Raw genomic sequence first — 18,478 nt, 5'->3', positions numbered from 1 at the left:
CTATGATTCTATGAGAGGAGGGAAATGGGGCCATAAAAACCCCAAAGTGATGAGGTCGTAAGTCTCTTTCTCACTGAATATATTTCAAGAAGGGGAACACATACAAACTTGACCCATGTGGTTCTACAAAAGGGTGCACACCTGTGGCCTTCCACATATTTTCAAGCTTCAAATCACATAAGTTAAAATGGAGGTGCAATATATCTACCATAAACTTTAATACCCCAGTTTTACAAACTGTTAAAGTGGGAAGGGTAATGGAGCCCCCTCCCCTTTTGTCTCTAGTGTACAAATATATGGTAATGCATATTAATGTGCAGCATTAACTAGACAGAATATTGATCAAAGTTCTTCACAGACTAGTTTAAAGTTGTCATAGCTATGCTGCTTTTAGTAGAAATTAAACTAAAGGGCATACCTGCTTAGTTTCTCAAGAATTAAGCGTTGCAAGTCAACTATATAAAGTTGTTATTTACTACTAATGAGGTCTCTTGAGCATTCTTGGCTCTTATGGAACTAAACTGTGATCATTTAGGTGCAAATGAATTGGAACAAGTGGACGAATCTGAAAGAAGTCCAGATATCCAAAGTTGCATCTAGATGATCTACTGTATTACTATATTGCCTTTTATGGGGTTTCAGAGCAGTTTGCTCAGAATCTTGACTAAGAGCTCAGCGAAACATCCAAAAGGGAGAAATAATGCAGGGAGAACTTCAAGGTTTATTTACTTTGTGCAAGCCAGTCCTACCAGCCCAGAAAGACTGACAGCATGCCGATGAGTCAATGCAATAAGATCTCAAGTGGCAACATGATGCAGATTTAACACATGAAAGAAAGGAAAATATATCATCTATGGACAAAGGGCTTGCATATAATATGCCTGTGCTAATTTATAAGTATTGACACACAAATGAAATATGCTTTAAATCAGGACCTCTTAAACTTTTGCCATTCATGACCCCTTTTCACCCAAGAAAGTTTTACGTATGTAGGTATACAAAATAGGTATAAAAATCAAACATTTACTGATAAGAAATCAGCACTTGCAGGGCTTGCTAAACAGGCTTATTTCTGTTGTTGAAGGCTTTCATGGCCAGGATCACAGGGTTGTTGTATGTTTTCTGGGCTGTATGGCCATGTTCTAGAAGTATTCTCTCCTGACGTTTCACCCACATCTATAGCAGGCATCCTCAGAGGTTGTGAGGTATGGATAAACTCAGCAAGGAGTTTCTCTGAGGATGCCTGCCATAGATGTGGGCGAAACCTCAGGAGAGAATACTTCTAGAACATGACCATACAGCCCGGAAAACATACAACAATCCAGACTTATTTCTCTTTGTGTGGAGTCCAGCTGAATTTCCCTTAGTGTGCAGCTAACACATTTGCATAAATGAGTTGCGGTCAGAAAGCTTTTTACTGTGGCCAAATTTTTTGTGACCCCAACATTGAGCTAAGACAACCCCATTTGGGATAAGGACCCACAGTTTAAGAAGCAGTGCTTCAAAGAACCAGAATTGCATCCCACCGTCTCTCTCATATATACATTTTATATAAGTTTCTTTATCATTGCTCATTTCATTTGTTTCCTATACTTTCCAACATAGGAATTCTCTTGTCTCTTTTCAGTAGAACATTTGTTTATTTTCATCCTGTTTAAGTATTATGTCTCCCAATAAGATCAATAGGACTTAATAGCGCTAAACTTTACTGGGATTGGGCTCATTGTTTGCTTATTCAAAAGCTTCCCTCTCATTTGCACTTCAGAGATTATTAGTAGGTGGTGTCTGCATATGAGTGATTACTTTAATTCCCTTTGATTTCTTTCACTCTCTTCTCTCTAAGCATCTTCTGTCCTGAACTTGTTAAAGCAGAAAAATAAATGATGGTCTCACATCTTTTCCACCCAAGTTTGTACTTTCAAGTGTGCTGTTAACTGTGATTGAAAGCTGTCTTATGCTTACTGCACAGTTCATTTACCTGAATGTGAATACCCTAAAGGCAGCAGACCTCATCTGATCTTGGAAGCTAAGCAGAATTAGTCCTGTTTTATTACTTGGATGGGAGACTGCCAACAACTATTGTAAACTATATTCTTTGCCCATGAGTATTCTTTGCCCATGAAAACCTTATGAAATTCATGGGGTTTGACAAGTGACTTGAAGGTACACACACACACAGAGGAGAGCATTGTAATCAGGGTGCCTAAAGAAGTGCAAAGCAAGACCACAATTTAGAATACTCAGATTTAATAGTCTATCTTGGTATATCTCCTCTTGATACAAATAAGATACTCCTAGGCCACACATGTCAAATGCAAGGCCTTGTGGGCCAAATCTGGCCTACCATGTCATTTTATGTGGCCCATGAGATTGTCAATGCCAAAGCAACATAATCGCATTTATATAGTCTTGCAATTACACACAGCCTTTTGAAAGCAACTATAATGCTGCTGTGGCATATAGGAACAGATAGTACTGCAAATGAAAACGTAACAATTCCTCCTTTTATTTTCCCAACAGGAATGTCCTAGTGGAGCTGTTAATGAAGAAACATTCAAACAGATCTATGCACAGTTTTTCCCACATGGTGGTAAGTAAGAAACACTTTGAGTTGTGTTTCAAATGTGAGAAGTCATATAGCTCAGACAGACCTGCATAGGATTTCGGTGTAATAATACTAAAAGAAAGAGTAAATTAAAATACTGCAAGTAGCCACTTTTTTGCAATGTCTCTCAGCATCTTTCATTCTAACATGTTGGACAATTGCTTAAGGTAACTGGCTACCTTTATGGCAGTGGTGGCAAATCTATGGCACATGTGCCAAAAGGGGCACACAGCGTCCTCTCTCCTGGCATGCAAGCCCCACATCCCTGTTTAGCTGCTCCTTCTGCTCACCCACTTGCCTGCAGCCCCTTGGTCACTCACCTGCCAACCACCACCCGCCCTTGCTCACTCACTACTCTCCCACTGCTCACCCACCTGCCCCCTTGTTCGCTCAAAGTTCACCACTGGCCTGCTGTCCACCTTCCCCCCACTTGCCACTCCCCACTCCCCACCCTGCTTGCCACCTCCCCCGAATAACCAATTGCCCTTCCCCCCAGTTAGAGCAGTCCATCTTTAAAAGGTTCACTATCATGGCTCTATGTTGAAAGATTCCCTTTTGCACATTGAAGGGTGATTATTTAAGACTAAACTGAGTTTATAGGCTTCTCATTCGTATGCTTTAAAATTGTATGGTTGCTGTTTATTTTTGCACAGCTGTGGTTATGCATGCCCTATCTATATACATTTCAAGTCTTCAGGTACTGTGATTAGTAAATTGTCAAATCTAATTGGATTAATTTGTGGGGTATATGGCCAACTATGTTCACTAAGGAGGAAATGAGAAAAAAGTGACACTAAGGAGTTAGGAATTGTGGCAAATGTCTTTTAAAAAATGGTTAAGCCAAGTACATTCAGCTCAGCCATTAATATATGTATTTAAATTATTTTAATAATGTTCCCTTTCACTGTGTTTTTGTTTTTCAGATGCTAGCATGTATGCCCATTATCTCTTTAATGCATTTGATACAGCACAGAATGGATCCGTAAAGTTTGAGGTAGATGAATCAGTATAAACTCTGTTCATTCCAGTATCACCTAAATTAATGCCAAATCTCTCCTGCTTTGCTTTCCCTTCCCCTTCCTTCCTTCCTTCCTTCCTTCCTTCCTTCCTTCCTTCCTTCCTTTCTTCCTTTCTTCCCTCCCTCCCTCCCTCCCTCCCTCCCTCCTTCCTTCCTTCCTTTCTTTCTTTCTTTCTTTCTTTTCTTTCTTTCTTTCTTTCTTTCTTTCTTTCTTTCCCGTTCTTGGTTTTTCCCCTGGAAAACCTTCACACATCAAGTGCCATACAAATGAACAGGGATGACGCAACGAACTGCTTAACAGGATATTAACCTTTTTTTTCTGTAAAATTTCACATCCAAGTGGATGTATTTTTTTTTACCAGAGTAGATTATTTTTATGAAATATGAATTCTGTCAATTCCTAAAATGGGCAAATTTCATTCATGGTAGTGGCAAATGAGTCCATCTCCAACAGCTAAACAAAACATAAAAGATTATCCAAAATGTGTTGAATCTTCAGACTTTTTGTGTGATGCCTAGTGGGTTTCAACATACATGTTCAGAAATTGTGAATTTTTGACATAAAGCATTTAAGTTTCTTGTCTCTTTAGCAGATACAAACTTTGAAAATATTGCCTAAGTCAGAATCCTGAAGACATAATTAATGATATACTGGTAGTTGTGTATTGTTATAGAGAAGGGAATGTTACAATCAGATATATTTTAACAAACGATCTGTTGTAGAAAGAAGGTTCAAAAAAGCTTTTTTTCCCTCAATTAAAATGCATTTGTATTCTACTAACAGGATTTTGTGACAGCGCTATCCATTCTGTTGAGAGGAACAGTTCATGAAAAACTACGGTGGACATTTAATCTGTATGACATAAATAAAGATGGCTATATAAACAAAGAGGTGAGATTGCTGAAAACATTAACATTTAGCCACCTTAGGGAAAGGAAGGAAAGTCAGTGGCTGCCTCATTTTTCAAAACATAGTTCATGTGTGGCATGGCTGACTGAAAGCTGACCAACCAAGTTCATTGGATGCTCTCTATTAAATTGCTGGTTCTGATCCCAAACCACTCATGCTTCTGGAGAAAAAGAAATAATCGTGATAAATTATCTTTAGATAAATATTAAATAATACATAGCCAAATGCATCACCAAGAATCTTTCTAAACAGGAAGAAAGTCTGCAATTTTAGACTGGGGTACACAAGTGCAGACCAGAAGGTCCCAGGTTCAAATCCCGGGAGCGGAGTGAGCGCCCGCTGTTGCTCCAGCTTCTGCCAACCTAGCAGTTCGAAAACATGCCAATGTGAGTAGATAAATAGGAAGGTAACGGGGCTCCATGCAGTCATGCTGGCCACATGACCTTGGAGGTGTCTACGGACAACGCCGGCTCTTCGGCTTAGAAATGGAGATGAGCACCAACCCCCAGAGTCAGACATGACTGGACTTAACGTCAGGGGAAACCTTTACATTTACCTTTTACACAAGTGCAGAGGTCACGGAAATGCTTAAAGGCTGTAGTTTTGTTTTCTTAAATTTTGTATTAGGATTTGAGGGGAGGAGGAATGTTTGTAATGTTTAATATGGTATATAAAAAACAACTCAAACTTCATGCAGGTTTGATTTTCAGCCACTCTTGAATGAGCCTATGCTTGGTTTTTACTTTCTAAAGACACAGTGAAAGTGTATCTTGGCAGCAGGGCTAGATAAGAAAGCCAAATGGCCCAGAAGGAAGTTTCACTAATAATATTTTAAATATAATAATAATAATAACAACAACAACAACAACAACAACAACAACAACAATAATAATAATGTAGAACATTCTCAACAACAACATCTATCATCAAAGTATTTGGATTACACAACAAAAAGTCTTTAAAACAGAATAGTTGTGAGAAAGAAAAGAAAAACACAAGTGTGTCACTGTGCCATTAATATCAAAGAAACTACACTTAAGCAGTAAGTGCTTATGGAATTTATGCTTATTGCAAGTCAGTGGAAATTGCTATGGCTAAAGTACTCTAATTGGATAATTTAGAAAAGACAGACCACAGGAGCCTGTCTTGTTGGGAAGCCACGTTGGCCCCAAAGATAATGGGGAGGTGGAACACCAGTTAACTCACTTAAATGGTCCAGGGGGTAAGAATATTGTGAAATTGTCACCATATCTTCTAGAGAGCATGTTGGGGGGGGGGGGGGGGGAGTGTGGAATATGGTCAATCCTCAGTGCAAAACTTTCCCTATCTTTGCCCTATACCCAAAAATTACCAAAATACCTGGGATATTTCCTGTTCCTGGAAGACTCCAAGGGGTAAAAACACAACCATTCTCAATGCAAAAAGAAAAAAAAAAAGAAATGGATTTCTAAGCAACTTCAGCATTCAACCTTTCAAAGAAATGTACCTTTTCTTTGCATGCTGTGTCAGTTCTGGGAGTGAAATGTTGGCTCCCAAAAAAGATCAAGGAAACTTTCTCACGTATGATACAAGATTAACAAGAATAGAAAACAACTACTCAGAACAGACTGACAGACTTCTAAAAAGCAGGAAGCAATGTGATTATGGATATGACTTTTCTAAGACAGGGGTTTAAAAGAACAAAATGTCTGCCTTAGCTCTTGCCAACCAGTTCCCTTGGAAAACGATGACTACAGGGAGTAAGTTCACAACACATTTATGGCCACAGTAATAATGAGTCTCACAGATAATTTCACAATGCACGGAACACCATATGCCAACTTGGCCATTTTATTATTTATCGGCTTTGCTGATTTTCATAGCAACAACCTCCTTCAATATGTTCAATAAATTACATGAACTAATTAGCTCTTTTGAGCCACAAGCTGTGCCAGACAATGTCTGCCAAAAATCTCCCTGTGCAATCTAAGGTTCCTATGGCCTGCTATGTCGATCAAAAAGTCAGATACCTTTACTAAATCTGATCACTGCAATGAAGTAGAGCATAATCCTATTATGTAATGATGTATGATGTAAAACCCATTGTATCTAATGTTTGCAACCAGATAAAGTGGACACAGCATTGTATCTTGAAACATCAGCCGTCTGTATCAGCTATCTAAACAGCTATGTGGTTTTTCTTGCATAAAAATCTTCAACAGAACCTTCTGCTGACATGCTGCTATGTGTTTTTGTGTACAATATTTGGTAAAATTTTGGTATTTCATGCCATTTGAAATATATAAATGATTATGTAGCTCTGCGTACAAAATGGTACAAAGAATTTGAAACTATTACAATTCATTGTACTGGCCCAACCAGGCTCAAAATGGTAAACAAACATGTGGCCATTGGCCAAAGAAAATTTTATCACGACATTTTCTTTTTTCTTTTCTTTAATTATTTTTTACTGAATATTTCCAATTTTTTCACATAAGACATTTTCAACAAAAAGTTAATGAAGAAAAAAAAAACAGTCACAGGGCACCTTACAGACAATATGTTTATTAAGGCACAAGCTTTCATGGACTAGCATCTAATGAAAGATCTAATGATGAAAACTTTAACATGCCTTATGGCTTTGATCATAATAAATGTGTTAATCTTTAAAATCATGTACCACAAGATTCTTTGCTGGGTTTCGCTAAAGTAAGCAAACACTTGGCACACACTATCACCACACTAGTAGAAGGTCAAAGAGATGCATCAAATATGTTACACACCTCCTTACTTGATGTTGTTCACTGTGTGAGCTACAGCATCAGATAGCAGTTAATGAGAAGGAAGGTCATTGGTATAATTTCCTTTTACAGATAAGTCCACATACATAAATATATGTGCTTTTGGAATTGAATCTGTCAACTTTTTCTTAGATTTTTGAAAATTTGTGACATGATGGGCAACATGTCATAACCTGTAGCTTAGGCAAAAATTAAACAGTTGAAACTTCTTCTGACTTCGCTGCAACTACTAAATCTAGCTAGAACAAATTGAATCAATGGGTTTATATATATGTTGGCTTAATTCAGTAATTCAGTCAATTGGTGTATTCTTGTTGGGACCAGCCATTAAACTTAGGTCAGAGATTGTTGTCCTTTTTCTCCTCAGCACATTACCAAGCATCCTTGTCCTGCCATTCGACTCTGCAGCCATGTAAATGGCATATAATGCCTGGGCACCAACTCTTCCTTGCTGTTTGTTCTCACAGAAGCAGATGGCACCTGCAGTAAAATTTTGTTCTGGGGTAGAACGATTTACATAATTCACAGATATTAAATAGAAATTTTCATAAGAAATAATCAAGAAGCAAATAGGGGACTGTATCTGTTTACTTCAGATTTCAATATGTGTGGCATTCATACGTATTCCAATCTTAAGCTTAGCAAACCTGCTCATTTGCACAAGAAAACCCAAAATAGGGATCTTGCCATAGTAAACAGTACATTATTTTTGTTGAGAAATTAATCATGAAAGGAAGGATGATATTGAATGTGTCAATGCCATAGCCCTGTCTTATGCTAATTGGCTTACTTTTTCTTTCCCTTGTGTCTTTATAATTGCAATTCTAGGAAATGATGGATATAGTAAAGGCAATTTATGATATGATGGGCAAATATACCTATCCAGTGCTGAAAGATGATGCTCCAAGGCAGCATGTAGAAGTATTTTTCCAGGTATTTTTAATGTATTTTTTTCATACACCTGCTGTCTAACCTCATAACTCCTATACATTTATAACCATTTTATATGTGGGCAGATGAGTCCATATAAACCTTCAAAACTATACAATAATATTTAAATGCCTCTAGCTTAACAGTCTGTAGGATTTTACAAATATATGAGTTTTATGCCCTCACAATTCATATGTCTTTGTCTTTTATAGAAAATGGATAAAAATAAAGATGGTGTCGTAACTTTGGATGAATTTATTGAGTCGTGTCAGGAGGTAAGAACAGATGTTCCACAATAAAGCCAGTTGAAAAAGAATGTCTCATGCCAGAAAAACCAGCTTTCACCTAATTCACATCCTGAGAGGTCTGGAACAAAAGTTTCTCTTTTCCACTGTGGCTCACCTTTGTGATGAAAATCAAGACTAGTGCTGTATTTTACATGAGGGGAAACTAGTATAGTATAGTGTTCAAGTGTGGACTTAAACCAAAGTTTAAACCCATAATCAGTCAAAACACCCATTGGATAACCATGTACTAGTCACACATTCACAAGGTAGCAGAAAATCGCCTTCTTAGCTAAGAAAGCCCGATGATAGAGTTGTCTTGGGGTAACAATAAATTGGAAACCACCAAGAGACAAACAACAATATGTAAAATAATAAGGAAGATGATATGTAAAAATAGCAATGGTATAGCACAGCACTCAGTAAATAATTATAAGTGTCTTAAGATTGCAATTTTCATTCACTAAGGCATTGACAATTGTAATGTGACAACAGGGCTGGCCCCACTATGGAGGCACCTGACGCCGCCGCCTCGGGCGCAGGCCCGGGGGGGCGCCGTCAGGCTGGGCGGGAGGCGGGGCACCGCCCTGACGGTGCCCCGCCTCCCGCCCAGTGCGCCCTGGCCCGTCTGGCCTTTTCTAGCTGGCCAGAATGCAGCGGAGGTCCCTGCAGGCCGCAATCGCGGCCTACAGGGACCTCCGCTGCAGTCTGGCCTGCTAGGAAAGGCCAGACGGGCGAGCGGGAGTAGCGGAGGTGGAGCCAGCTCTGACGCCGCTCCCCCCCCCCGCCCAGCGTGCCCTGGCCCCGCCTCCCACGCTGCGTGGGAGGCGGGGCCAGGGCACGCTGGGCGGGGGGGCGGCGCCAGAGCTGGCTCCGCCTCCGCTACTCCCGCTCGCCCGTCTGGCCTTTCCTAGCAGGCCAGAAAGCAGCGGAGGTCCCTCCAGGCCGCAATCGCGGCCTGGAGGGACCTCCGCTGCTTTCTGGCCTGCTAGGAAAGGCCAGACGGGCGAGCGGGAGTAGCGGAGGCGGAGCCAGCTCTGACGCCGCTCCCCCCCCCGCCCAGCGTGCCTTGGCCCCGCCTCCCACGCAGCGTGGGAGGCGGGGCCAGGGCACGCTGGGCGGGGGGGCGGGGCCAACTGTGGCCCCGCCCCCCTCACTAATCGCCCTGGCCCCGCCTCCCACGCAGCGTGGGAGGCGGGGCCAGGGCGCGGGAGGCGGGGCCGGTGGCGGGAGCGCTTTTCAGCACCCCCGCTTCCCATTAAAAAATCTCTCCGGCCGGCCCTGTGTGACAAAGCATGTTTAAGGTATTTTTATAGTTGCAGGATATGTGTGGCACATTACTGAAATATGTTTTATGCAACAGGATGTTTTTCTGATGGATTTCTAAGGTTATTTGAATTAGTATCTTACAAGTAACTTGGATGTAGTTATTTTTGAAAAACATGGAAGCAAAGTTAAAGTTTAACAAGATATAGTAATGATAATTTCTGCAATAAAATACATTAAAAGTAATTTCCCAATCACTGTGCTGAAGATAGGCTTGAAATTTGTAGAGGTTTGGAGCTGTGTCCATGTACACAACAAAGGGCATAACGATAATGATAAAGATAAAGAGAATGTATTCATAAGAAACAGAATCAAGACTCTTTAGCTACAATCCACGAAGCAAATACAATGGAGCAGGCCCTACAGAATGCAACCAGACTTGTTTTTCAGTAAGCAGAAAGAGGATTACACATTAAAGTTCTTTTAATGTTGCATTTTCTAAGTGTAAATTCACCAACTTTGTACATGCTATTACTGGAAGTTGGGTAATATCTGTCTGCTATTAAAGAGCACCAGCCATGTATCCTTTAATTTGAGACCTTGTGGCATAAATAACATGGGCTGCAGGGCAGACACAAAATGTCAGCAATTGAACTTAGGGTGGACCTATAGCTAGGAGAGTTCAATAACAGAACAAATCAATTAAGAATTGACTTATTTTCTTCCTAATATGAAGTGTCTTTTCTCATACTGATGGCTTCTCTATTAATCAATTTGTTGGTATTTTCTCTGCCATATGATTTCAAATTGGAAAGTAATTTAAAATGGCATTAACCTCCTGCCCTATCATTCTGAATGTGTTCATGCTAATAAGTACATTCAACAAATATAGCAACGGAAATTAGCTTCTCTATAAGCTAGCTGTAAGCATAGACATTTAGAGTTCTCTGTTTAAATCATGGACTCTCAGCCTAAAAAATATGAGCAGATGATTGCAGTGAAGCCAGGCATTTCTCCTTGCCACAAGAAATTAAAGTCGGATTAAAACCCTGACCATGTTTTGTGCTCACTGCTATCTTTTCCCTATGTTTATTTGGTCCCATGTGGCAAATGGTACTGTATCTTTGTCTCTTCATGGCACAATTTTTATTGCACCCACCTCCTGTTTTTTAAATGACTTTATTGGCAAATGGAATTAGGACACTGGCATTTTAATGATCAAAGGCAGGTAGAAATGAAAAGGCTTCCGGTGTTACTATACAGATCAACAGGGGAAAGCTGGGTAGAGGATGCTTCCCCCCATGGGAGGCGGTAGGGAGGAAGTCAGGCGATGCGGGCCATGGGATGATGGGTTCCCCATGCAGGGCAGCACTGGATTCACCATGATATGTAGAAACCAGGACAATAGCTCCCTTTCAATGATATATATGGACTATTAATATAACTGCAGCATCTTATACACTACAGAGATGGCAGAACTGTTTGTATATGTATTGTCAATATGTACAGTGAATTTCTTGTTGCTTCCAGGATGACAATATCATGAGATCCTTACAGCTTTTTGAAAATGTCATGTAACAGCAGCTGAAGAACAGCACTGGAAATGAGAGACTTTATATGTAATAGGACCCTGAAGAAAATGAGTCAAGATTTTTCTCCCCACCACCCTTTTTGATGAAAGCTTTTTACTACTTGGATATAACTCAGCGTGCAAGAATTTTGTATGCCATCATAAACTGGGCTGTGTCTCTGAATGCAACAAACTCGATCTTGCCTCTGTCAGAACACACTGGCTATAATTTATTTCATTTAGAAGCATGCTATTAAAAACCTGACCAGAGAGACCTGCTGTTTAAAAGGGTAAAGAATTATTGAAGATTACATGATTAAAAAAATATTCAATGTTCTGTTTGCTAATTGCAAAACTGCTGCTGCTTTTGCTCTAGCAAGCTGGATTGAATATGGTAGCACAGCATCAGTAACTTGCTTAACCATCTACTGTAAGCAGAAACCTTTTTTATATTCTTACAGGAGAAAAAACATTGTGCTGATATGTTGTTTTGAGAGTGACATGTGAGAAGAGATCATGTTGGTTCTGCAAGGTGACACAAATTTAGCATACTAAATGGAGAGTGGGATAACTTTAGGTCCTATCTGGATGATCTGCTTATCGTTCAACAGAGTTGTGGTTCATTTGTTTCACAAGATTCAGACCATTTTGCTTAAGAAAAGGTTGCCTATTCCGTGATATTGCATTTCACCAGCACTTAAACTGCAATAGATTGTTGCAGGAAGGATAATCTCCAGTAGCAACTGTGAGGTAAGAAGGCACACAAACAATTAACAAGACATATGTCGATTGCCATATTTGCCTTCAGATTGGTAAAATAGTCAATATCTAAATCCCTTCTGTAGACTGAATACAATGTTCAGACATGATTAGATTTTTCCTGTGAGCCTTCCATCCAGGTTTTTTTTAATACTTCAAATGTGTATAGCAACAGGGATACAACTCCTAAAATTATCCAGTCTTTTCCCATATATATGAGTGGCTCCTATTTTACTATAGGGATAGAAAACCTATGTTTCCTGAAATGTCATTGGATCATAAATCCAATCATGTGTGAACACTGATCACACAACTGGGACTGACAAAAATCCAACGTTTGCATTGGTACAAAATGCCCGCCCCGCTCCACCTCCTTGGAATTGGAATGTGAATCCTGCGAGTGGCAAAGGCAGTAGCAACAGGGCCGCCTTGTCTACTAGGCATTTCAGGCTTAGTATCTGGTACCTATGAAAAAAGGAGTAACAAAAAAATTACAGGAATTGGGAAGAAGCACAAAATTCAAAATAAGGAGAGTTTCTACTTCCAGTTTTTAATGAACATGCATGTTTTGAGGTCCATAGAGGTCAACAGAACAGTTTTTGGAATGCTGTCTGTCTGTCTGTAGTGGTACGTCAGGGCAAGGTGTGAAGTTAAATACAAGCGTGCCTAAGGCCTATGAAAATCTATATGCGGTTCTGAGTAGAGGCATGCTTGGACCCAATTCTGTGGACACAGACAACCCATTATTTTCTCCTCTTTCACTTGCAAGCATATCTTAACCTCATAATTCATAAAGAACACAGGAACATAGAAAGCTTATAATTACCCAATATTGGTGACACTGGATCAGAATGGCATTCCAGAATATGGAAATCCCAGGGATTGAACCAGAGGCCTCCTCCATGTAAAAAAAAAAAGGTTCTTAATGTTGAACTACAGCTCTTTAACAAGATATACCTAAGCAGGCAAGCTCTGTGACGTATTATGCTTACCAGGTTTGATTCTTTGTTCTGTTGTTTTCAGTGAACTGAAAGGTCTGCAATAAAGACCTAGCCATTAATGGTATTTTTAAATGGCTGCAATAGTAGAAGACATGTGCTTTTTATGTAGGACCACCCTCCCAGCCATGAAAGATAGTGTCAATTGAAAGGATCAGATATTGTTTTGAATATAACAGTTTCACATTAACCAATAGCAGCCCACCTAATGTTTTGAAAACAAGGGTCTCACTGATATGAACTTGAATCATGAGCAAACAATTCCTAGAGTTCCCAAGTAGAAACGCATTCATGATACTCTCCATGTAGTAGAACAAAGTAATCAAAAGGTTGAATATTTAAAGTGCTTTAGAAGTAAGTTTTTTTCAGTGTACAAAATAAATCAAAGCCATGAAACTGGAGCCCTGATCAAATATTAAGCACACATTGATTTTTGCTGGTTGGAGCTCCAGTTTATAATATAGTGATGATATTGAGGAATCAGGATAAACAGCAGTTATGATCTCTGAACAAGGTTTAGAGCAGGCATAGGTAAACTTTATCCCTCCAGGTGTTTTGGACTTGAACTCCCACAATTTCTAATAGCCAGCACGCTGGCTGGGATTTCTGGGAGTTTAAATCCAAAACACTTGGAGGGCCAAAGTTTGCCCATGTCTGGTTTAGAGTATTTGAAATATACCTTTTAATAGGTTTTAAAATATGATTCATAAGATCAAAGGAGATTTTTAAATCTTTACCTTGATCAGGAGCAGAATTTTCAGAATAAAAATTATATATGTGGTCTGCCCCAAAAGTAATTAGAATTATTTTTAAAGCATTTAACATACATGCAATTTGAGCACCAAACTTAGCATCTTCCAAAACATCACTTGAAAGAAAATAATGTTTTAAAATGAATTTTGATGCAGACTATTTCAAAGCAAGACATTTTTGAAAGAAAACAGTGAATGTTTTAAAATGAATTATGCTGCTAAATTTTTCAAAGCCTATGCTATATCCTTTGCCACTGCATTTCTGACTGTAAACAGTTATATACTATCCATACTATATTGTCCCAATCCAACTAGTTAGCCATGATGCATGACATATTTTGTGATGATTTCTGTTCTTTTCAAATAGAGCTTATTCCAAGAAACTGTGTTTTTAACAACTTGTTTGGAAGAAAATTCTGATGAAATAAGTGGCCTTAATTGCAAGTAAATTTGGTTGAGACTAGACCACTTAATGTAAATACCACCACTTTCAGTGGGAGCTTTAACCAGCTGGATTGAGACCATAACCACTTAGTTTGGAGAGAAGTTATAGCTACTGCTTGTGCCTTCTGTGAGCTTCATGAATTCCTTCCAGTACATCTAGCACTATAAAGTTGAACACTAGAACACAGGGGTTTTATCTGGGTCAAAAAAGAGCTGTATGTTATCATATACAGCCACTGCTATTAGCACTGGATGGACTAATAGAACATTCAAATGCAAAGGGATGCAAGAGCTGATTCTTTATTTGAATTCCCATTTTAGATAAAGGATTAGTGCCAAGACCTTCAAAGCCCACTGGAAAGTGCCACATGTTTTCATCTGCACAATGGTTCAAAAAGCTTATTGCCTAAACAGGTGGCTAGGGGCAGAACAAAAAAAGCAAGCAAGAAGTGACTTGGCTTACACTGTGCCCTCTCTGACCATCAGATTTCCAGGACGGTTCTGCACATATTTTTTACAAACAGATAACATGTTGTTGTTGGCAAGGAAGATATATTTTAAATATGACATTCATAGTTCTATATTTTATAAAGCACATTAATTGTAAAGCCTGAATGTGTGTAGACATCTGTATAGCTGATGGTGAGTGTAACTGGATTTGTCATGTGACTCGTAGGATAGTGAAGTGTTATCCCAGGATACTGTAAGGTCCTCTTAGAGTCCTGAAACTCTATCCCCACTGACTCTGTGGAAGCTTAAGGCATATTAAGCCCCTTAATGTTTAAATGTTTTGCTCCCTTTCCAAAGAAAATATATCAGGCATACCTAGGCAAATTATACACATTCTTTTCAAATCTGTAGTAAACAATTTTTTTTAAAAAAAATAGTGCAGAGATTTGGAACTGTGACCCAGAAAATGTTGTTGGATTGCAACTCCCTTAATCCCTAATCATCGATCATATATTTTCTCTGGGAACATCTATCTATTTCCAGAACTGCTTCCAGAACATAAGGACTGAGATCCTACACAGGAAGTGTAAACACTCCACATAGGTAGCTTCCTTCCTTAGTAACTGTCAAGCTTCAGAAGGCTGCTCGTGCTGCCATAAATGGGGAAAACAACTGAGCAGAAGGACTGCCTATCACCCCTTTGTAGTTCATTAGGCCCCTTCTACACTGCCATATAAAATGTACATTGAACTGGATTATATGGCAGTGTAGATACAGATAAACCAATTCAAAGAAGATAATGTGGATTATCTGCTTTGATAATATCATTTATATGGCAGTGTAGAAGAGGTCTTAGAATGAGAGAAGCAGTAGAACAATGTCCTTGTATCTCACATATCTTACTCTCTCTAGCAAAGTGTAGAGTGGATGAGATGCATCCATGCTGCTTGGTTGCTGCTCTCCCCTTTCATCATAGGGGTGATTCTCAGGCCCCTTTTACACTGCCAGATACTCCAGATTATCAAAGCTGAAAATCCACATTATCAGCTTTGAACTGGATGACCCGAGTCTACAGTGCCAGATAATCCAGTTCAAAGCAGATAACCTGAATTTTATGTGGCAGTGTAGAGGGTGGAGGGTGGCTGGTTTTGAACAGTGTCCAAGGAAATAGATAATTGCCCTTTCCGCCTGTTCAGATCAAAATGTACACTCTTGTAAAACATGCATGTCACAAACAGGATTCTGGGTAATATGTATGGATCATTTTTCATGGTTTGCAGCTGATACTATAAATGCAGATTTATATGTGGGGAGCAAACATGAGAAAGGTTATTGCAAGTACTAGTGGCCAGGCTAAAGATAATGCCTGCCATAGATGTGGGCAAAATGTCAGGAGAGAATGCTTCTGGAACATGGCCATATAGCCTGGAAAATGCACAACAACCCTATTCTTCCTTTTTCATGACTAGCCTTCCTGCTGGTTATCTATTGTGTGCCAAACCACATCATTTTTTCATATTTCTAACATGCTAAAACCTAAAATCCCACCTTTCCCCCTCATTCTCAGAAAATTGCCAATCAATATGTTCTACCCCCAGGAACTCCAAATTTTGCAGGTCAAAAAGTCCTGCCAGGGCCAAGGTTTACAATACATGTGGACTTGCCACCAATAGCACAATGGTTCTGCTCCTGTTACTACTGAGATCAGTGATAAAACTCAAGTGATTTCAGCATACCTTTGTAGACTAATGATTCAAACAGATATAGTATTTCCCATCTGCAATGGAAGTTACTAATGACCATGATAGTCACTACATATAATGTACATTTTTGTTTCTCTTTTTTAAAATGTATACTGCAAAAAGACTGAAGCCATTGTCCCCTTTTTATCATCTCTAATTATAAACTCTAACTGTGATGATGCCAGGGTCCTTAATAATCCAAGGGTTTTTATTTCTTTCACCTAACCCCCTTTATTGTTAATGAAAGTCTCACCCATGAACTGGATCTATGAATACAGCATGCAGCCTGACTAATATGTAAAGGTGACAGAGCCATGTATCATTCATAGTATAGTGCCATTTAGTACTGGGAAATGAGATCACTTGTGATAATGACCATGATCCAACCAAAGTTAAGCACTTCATCAAAGTTGATTGATTTAAATAGGAGAGACCGAAAATGACCTTAGAATAGCCATCAAACAAGCCAAAGTCTTCTTAGAGAATTACAGTGGTACAAATCTGGGGTTACATTACTAGTTGCATTTTTTACATACTTCTGTATGGATATCCAGTACTCTCTTATGCAGATAGTTCTCCTTCATCCCAAAGTATAATGAGCGGCTGATCCATGGGGCATAGTTGTGCCCCCCACCCCCCCACCCCAAAAACCCATCTGAACAACAACTGGGTTTGCTCTGAATATTTATCAAAATTTCATCATTGCTGCCAGTTTACACTCCACTGGAATTTTAAACACAATCTCAGCCTCACTGTTGCATGCCTTTGAAGATGTTGCTTAACTTTGTCTGGATCATGCCCAGTTTTAGTATTCTATGACCATTAAGGAACTCAGCTTAATCATCATCCATAGTTGCAATATTTATGGCAAAAACTTGATGATAATAAGAGAAATACTGTGATCAATTGATTTTGCATCATCCTGAATTTTACAAGCATTCTATAGAAGGTAGTTTGTTGGTTAGGGTTCTAAGTTTTTAAATGTAAGTGTTCTCCATTGTACAAATTGTTCACAAATGTAATTGTTTCAGAAATGTCCAATATGTTTGTCAAGGATTCATTTTAAGTTCTTAAAGTTGTGTCATGCGTACAGTTTTTCCAAATGTTATTTATATGCAGTTTGTTAAAAATGGAAATGACAATAATGATGATGCAAAAAATAAATTAATGTGTCTGCTGCTTTTGATGTTAGTTTTTCCTCTTACTCATTGCAATGCCATGACTGACCATGAATAACACTGATTGTAATGGTTTCAAAGGAGATATATTGAAATGTTCATCTTGAATGACAGATTAGTGGCATCCCAGAAATGTTGTCACGCTACAGAAAAACATCCCCAATGTGTCGACATAAGATATGTAATTCATAAGAGTGCAGTGATGTGAATAGCTTTTTCCTTGCCCATGTAACATCTGCCATAGCTTTTAAGGACATCATAAAATTAATAAAATTTCATAATAAGTCAAGCCATTCTATTGAGCCAGAAATGCATAATTTCACTTGTGCGAATATTAAGATCAAACAGCAATTTGTAAAATATTTTGTTGAACATTTTCAAAGATTTTGGTTTTATTAATAAAAAATATATGTACATAAAATTATGTGTATTTTATCTTATCGGTGCCTTGGGGAAAAAAGTCTTACAGAAAATTCTTGTGGATAATGGGGTGCCGTGATTACTTGGATATTGACTGGTAATTTGAGACACACAAAGATAATTCAATACCATATTTGAGGTATGAAATTTAGAGGCCTAGGATTCATCTAATCTGGGCAATTTAGCTCAGTGTAGATATGTTCCATAGAAGACCTGATTTTGTGTATTCATGCTTAATGCAGGACTGCTGTCATGATGACCCAGAAGTGCATCCACTCCACTGGGGCAGTCCACATCTTCCTTTCTCTTAACCTGCCATGGAAATGAATCCAAGCTCCTGACCATTGTGGATGCCTCTACTGATATCAAAGC

The 18,478-nt window shown here is 39.0% G+C and overlaps 1 protein-coding gene across 6 annotated transcripts in view; it reads left to right on the top strand.

Annotated features, from left to right (window-relative positions):
* kcnip1 (potassium voltage-gated channel interacting protein 1) overlaps nt 1–17,149 on the top strand; it is a 747,099-nt gene extending 729,950 nt beyond the window's left edge. For all 6 annotated transcript variants that reach the window (XM_003217336.4, XM_008104645.3, XM_008104644.3 and 3 more), the window contains 6 exons: nt 2,521–2,590; nt 3,529–3,599; nt 4,408–4,515; nt 8,142–8,246; nt 8,456–8,518; nt 11,324–17,149. In XM_003217336.4, coding sequence (XP_003217384.1) covers nt 2,521–2,590; nt 3,529–3,599; nt 4,408–4,515; nt 8,142–8,246; nt 8,456–8,518; nt 11,324–11,371 — 465 coding nt within the window. In that variant the 3' untranslated portion in view covers nt 11,372–17,149. The remainder of the gene's footprint in view (nt 1–2,520; nt 2,591–3,528; nt 3,600–4,407; nt 4,516–8,141; nt 8,247–8,455; nt 8,519–11,323) is intronic.
* Nucleotides 17,150–18,478: the final 1,329 nt, after the last annotated feature.

The sequence above is a fragment of the Anolis carolinensis genome, chromosome 2 (genome assembly GCF_035594765.1).
Source record: "Anolis carolinensis isolate JA03-04 chromosome 2, rAnoCar3.1.pri, whole genome shotgun sequence".
In the NCBI taxonomy this organism is placed as follows: Eukaryota; Metazoa; Chordata; class Lepidosauria; order Squamata; family Dactyloidae; genus Anolis; species Anolis carolinensis.
Note: the sequence above shows the minus strand (reverse complement) of the source record. Positions and strands in the feature narration are given on the sequence as shown.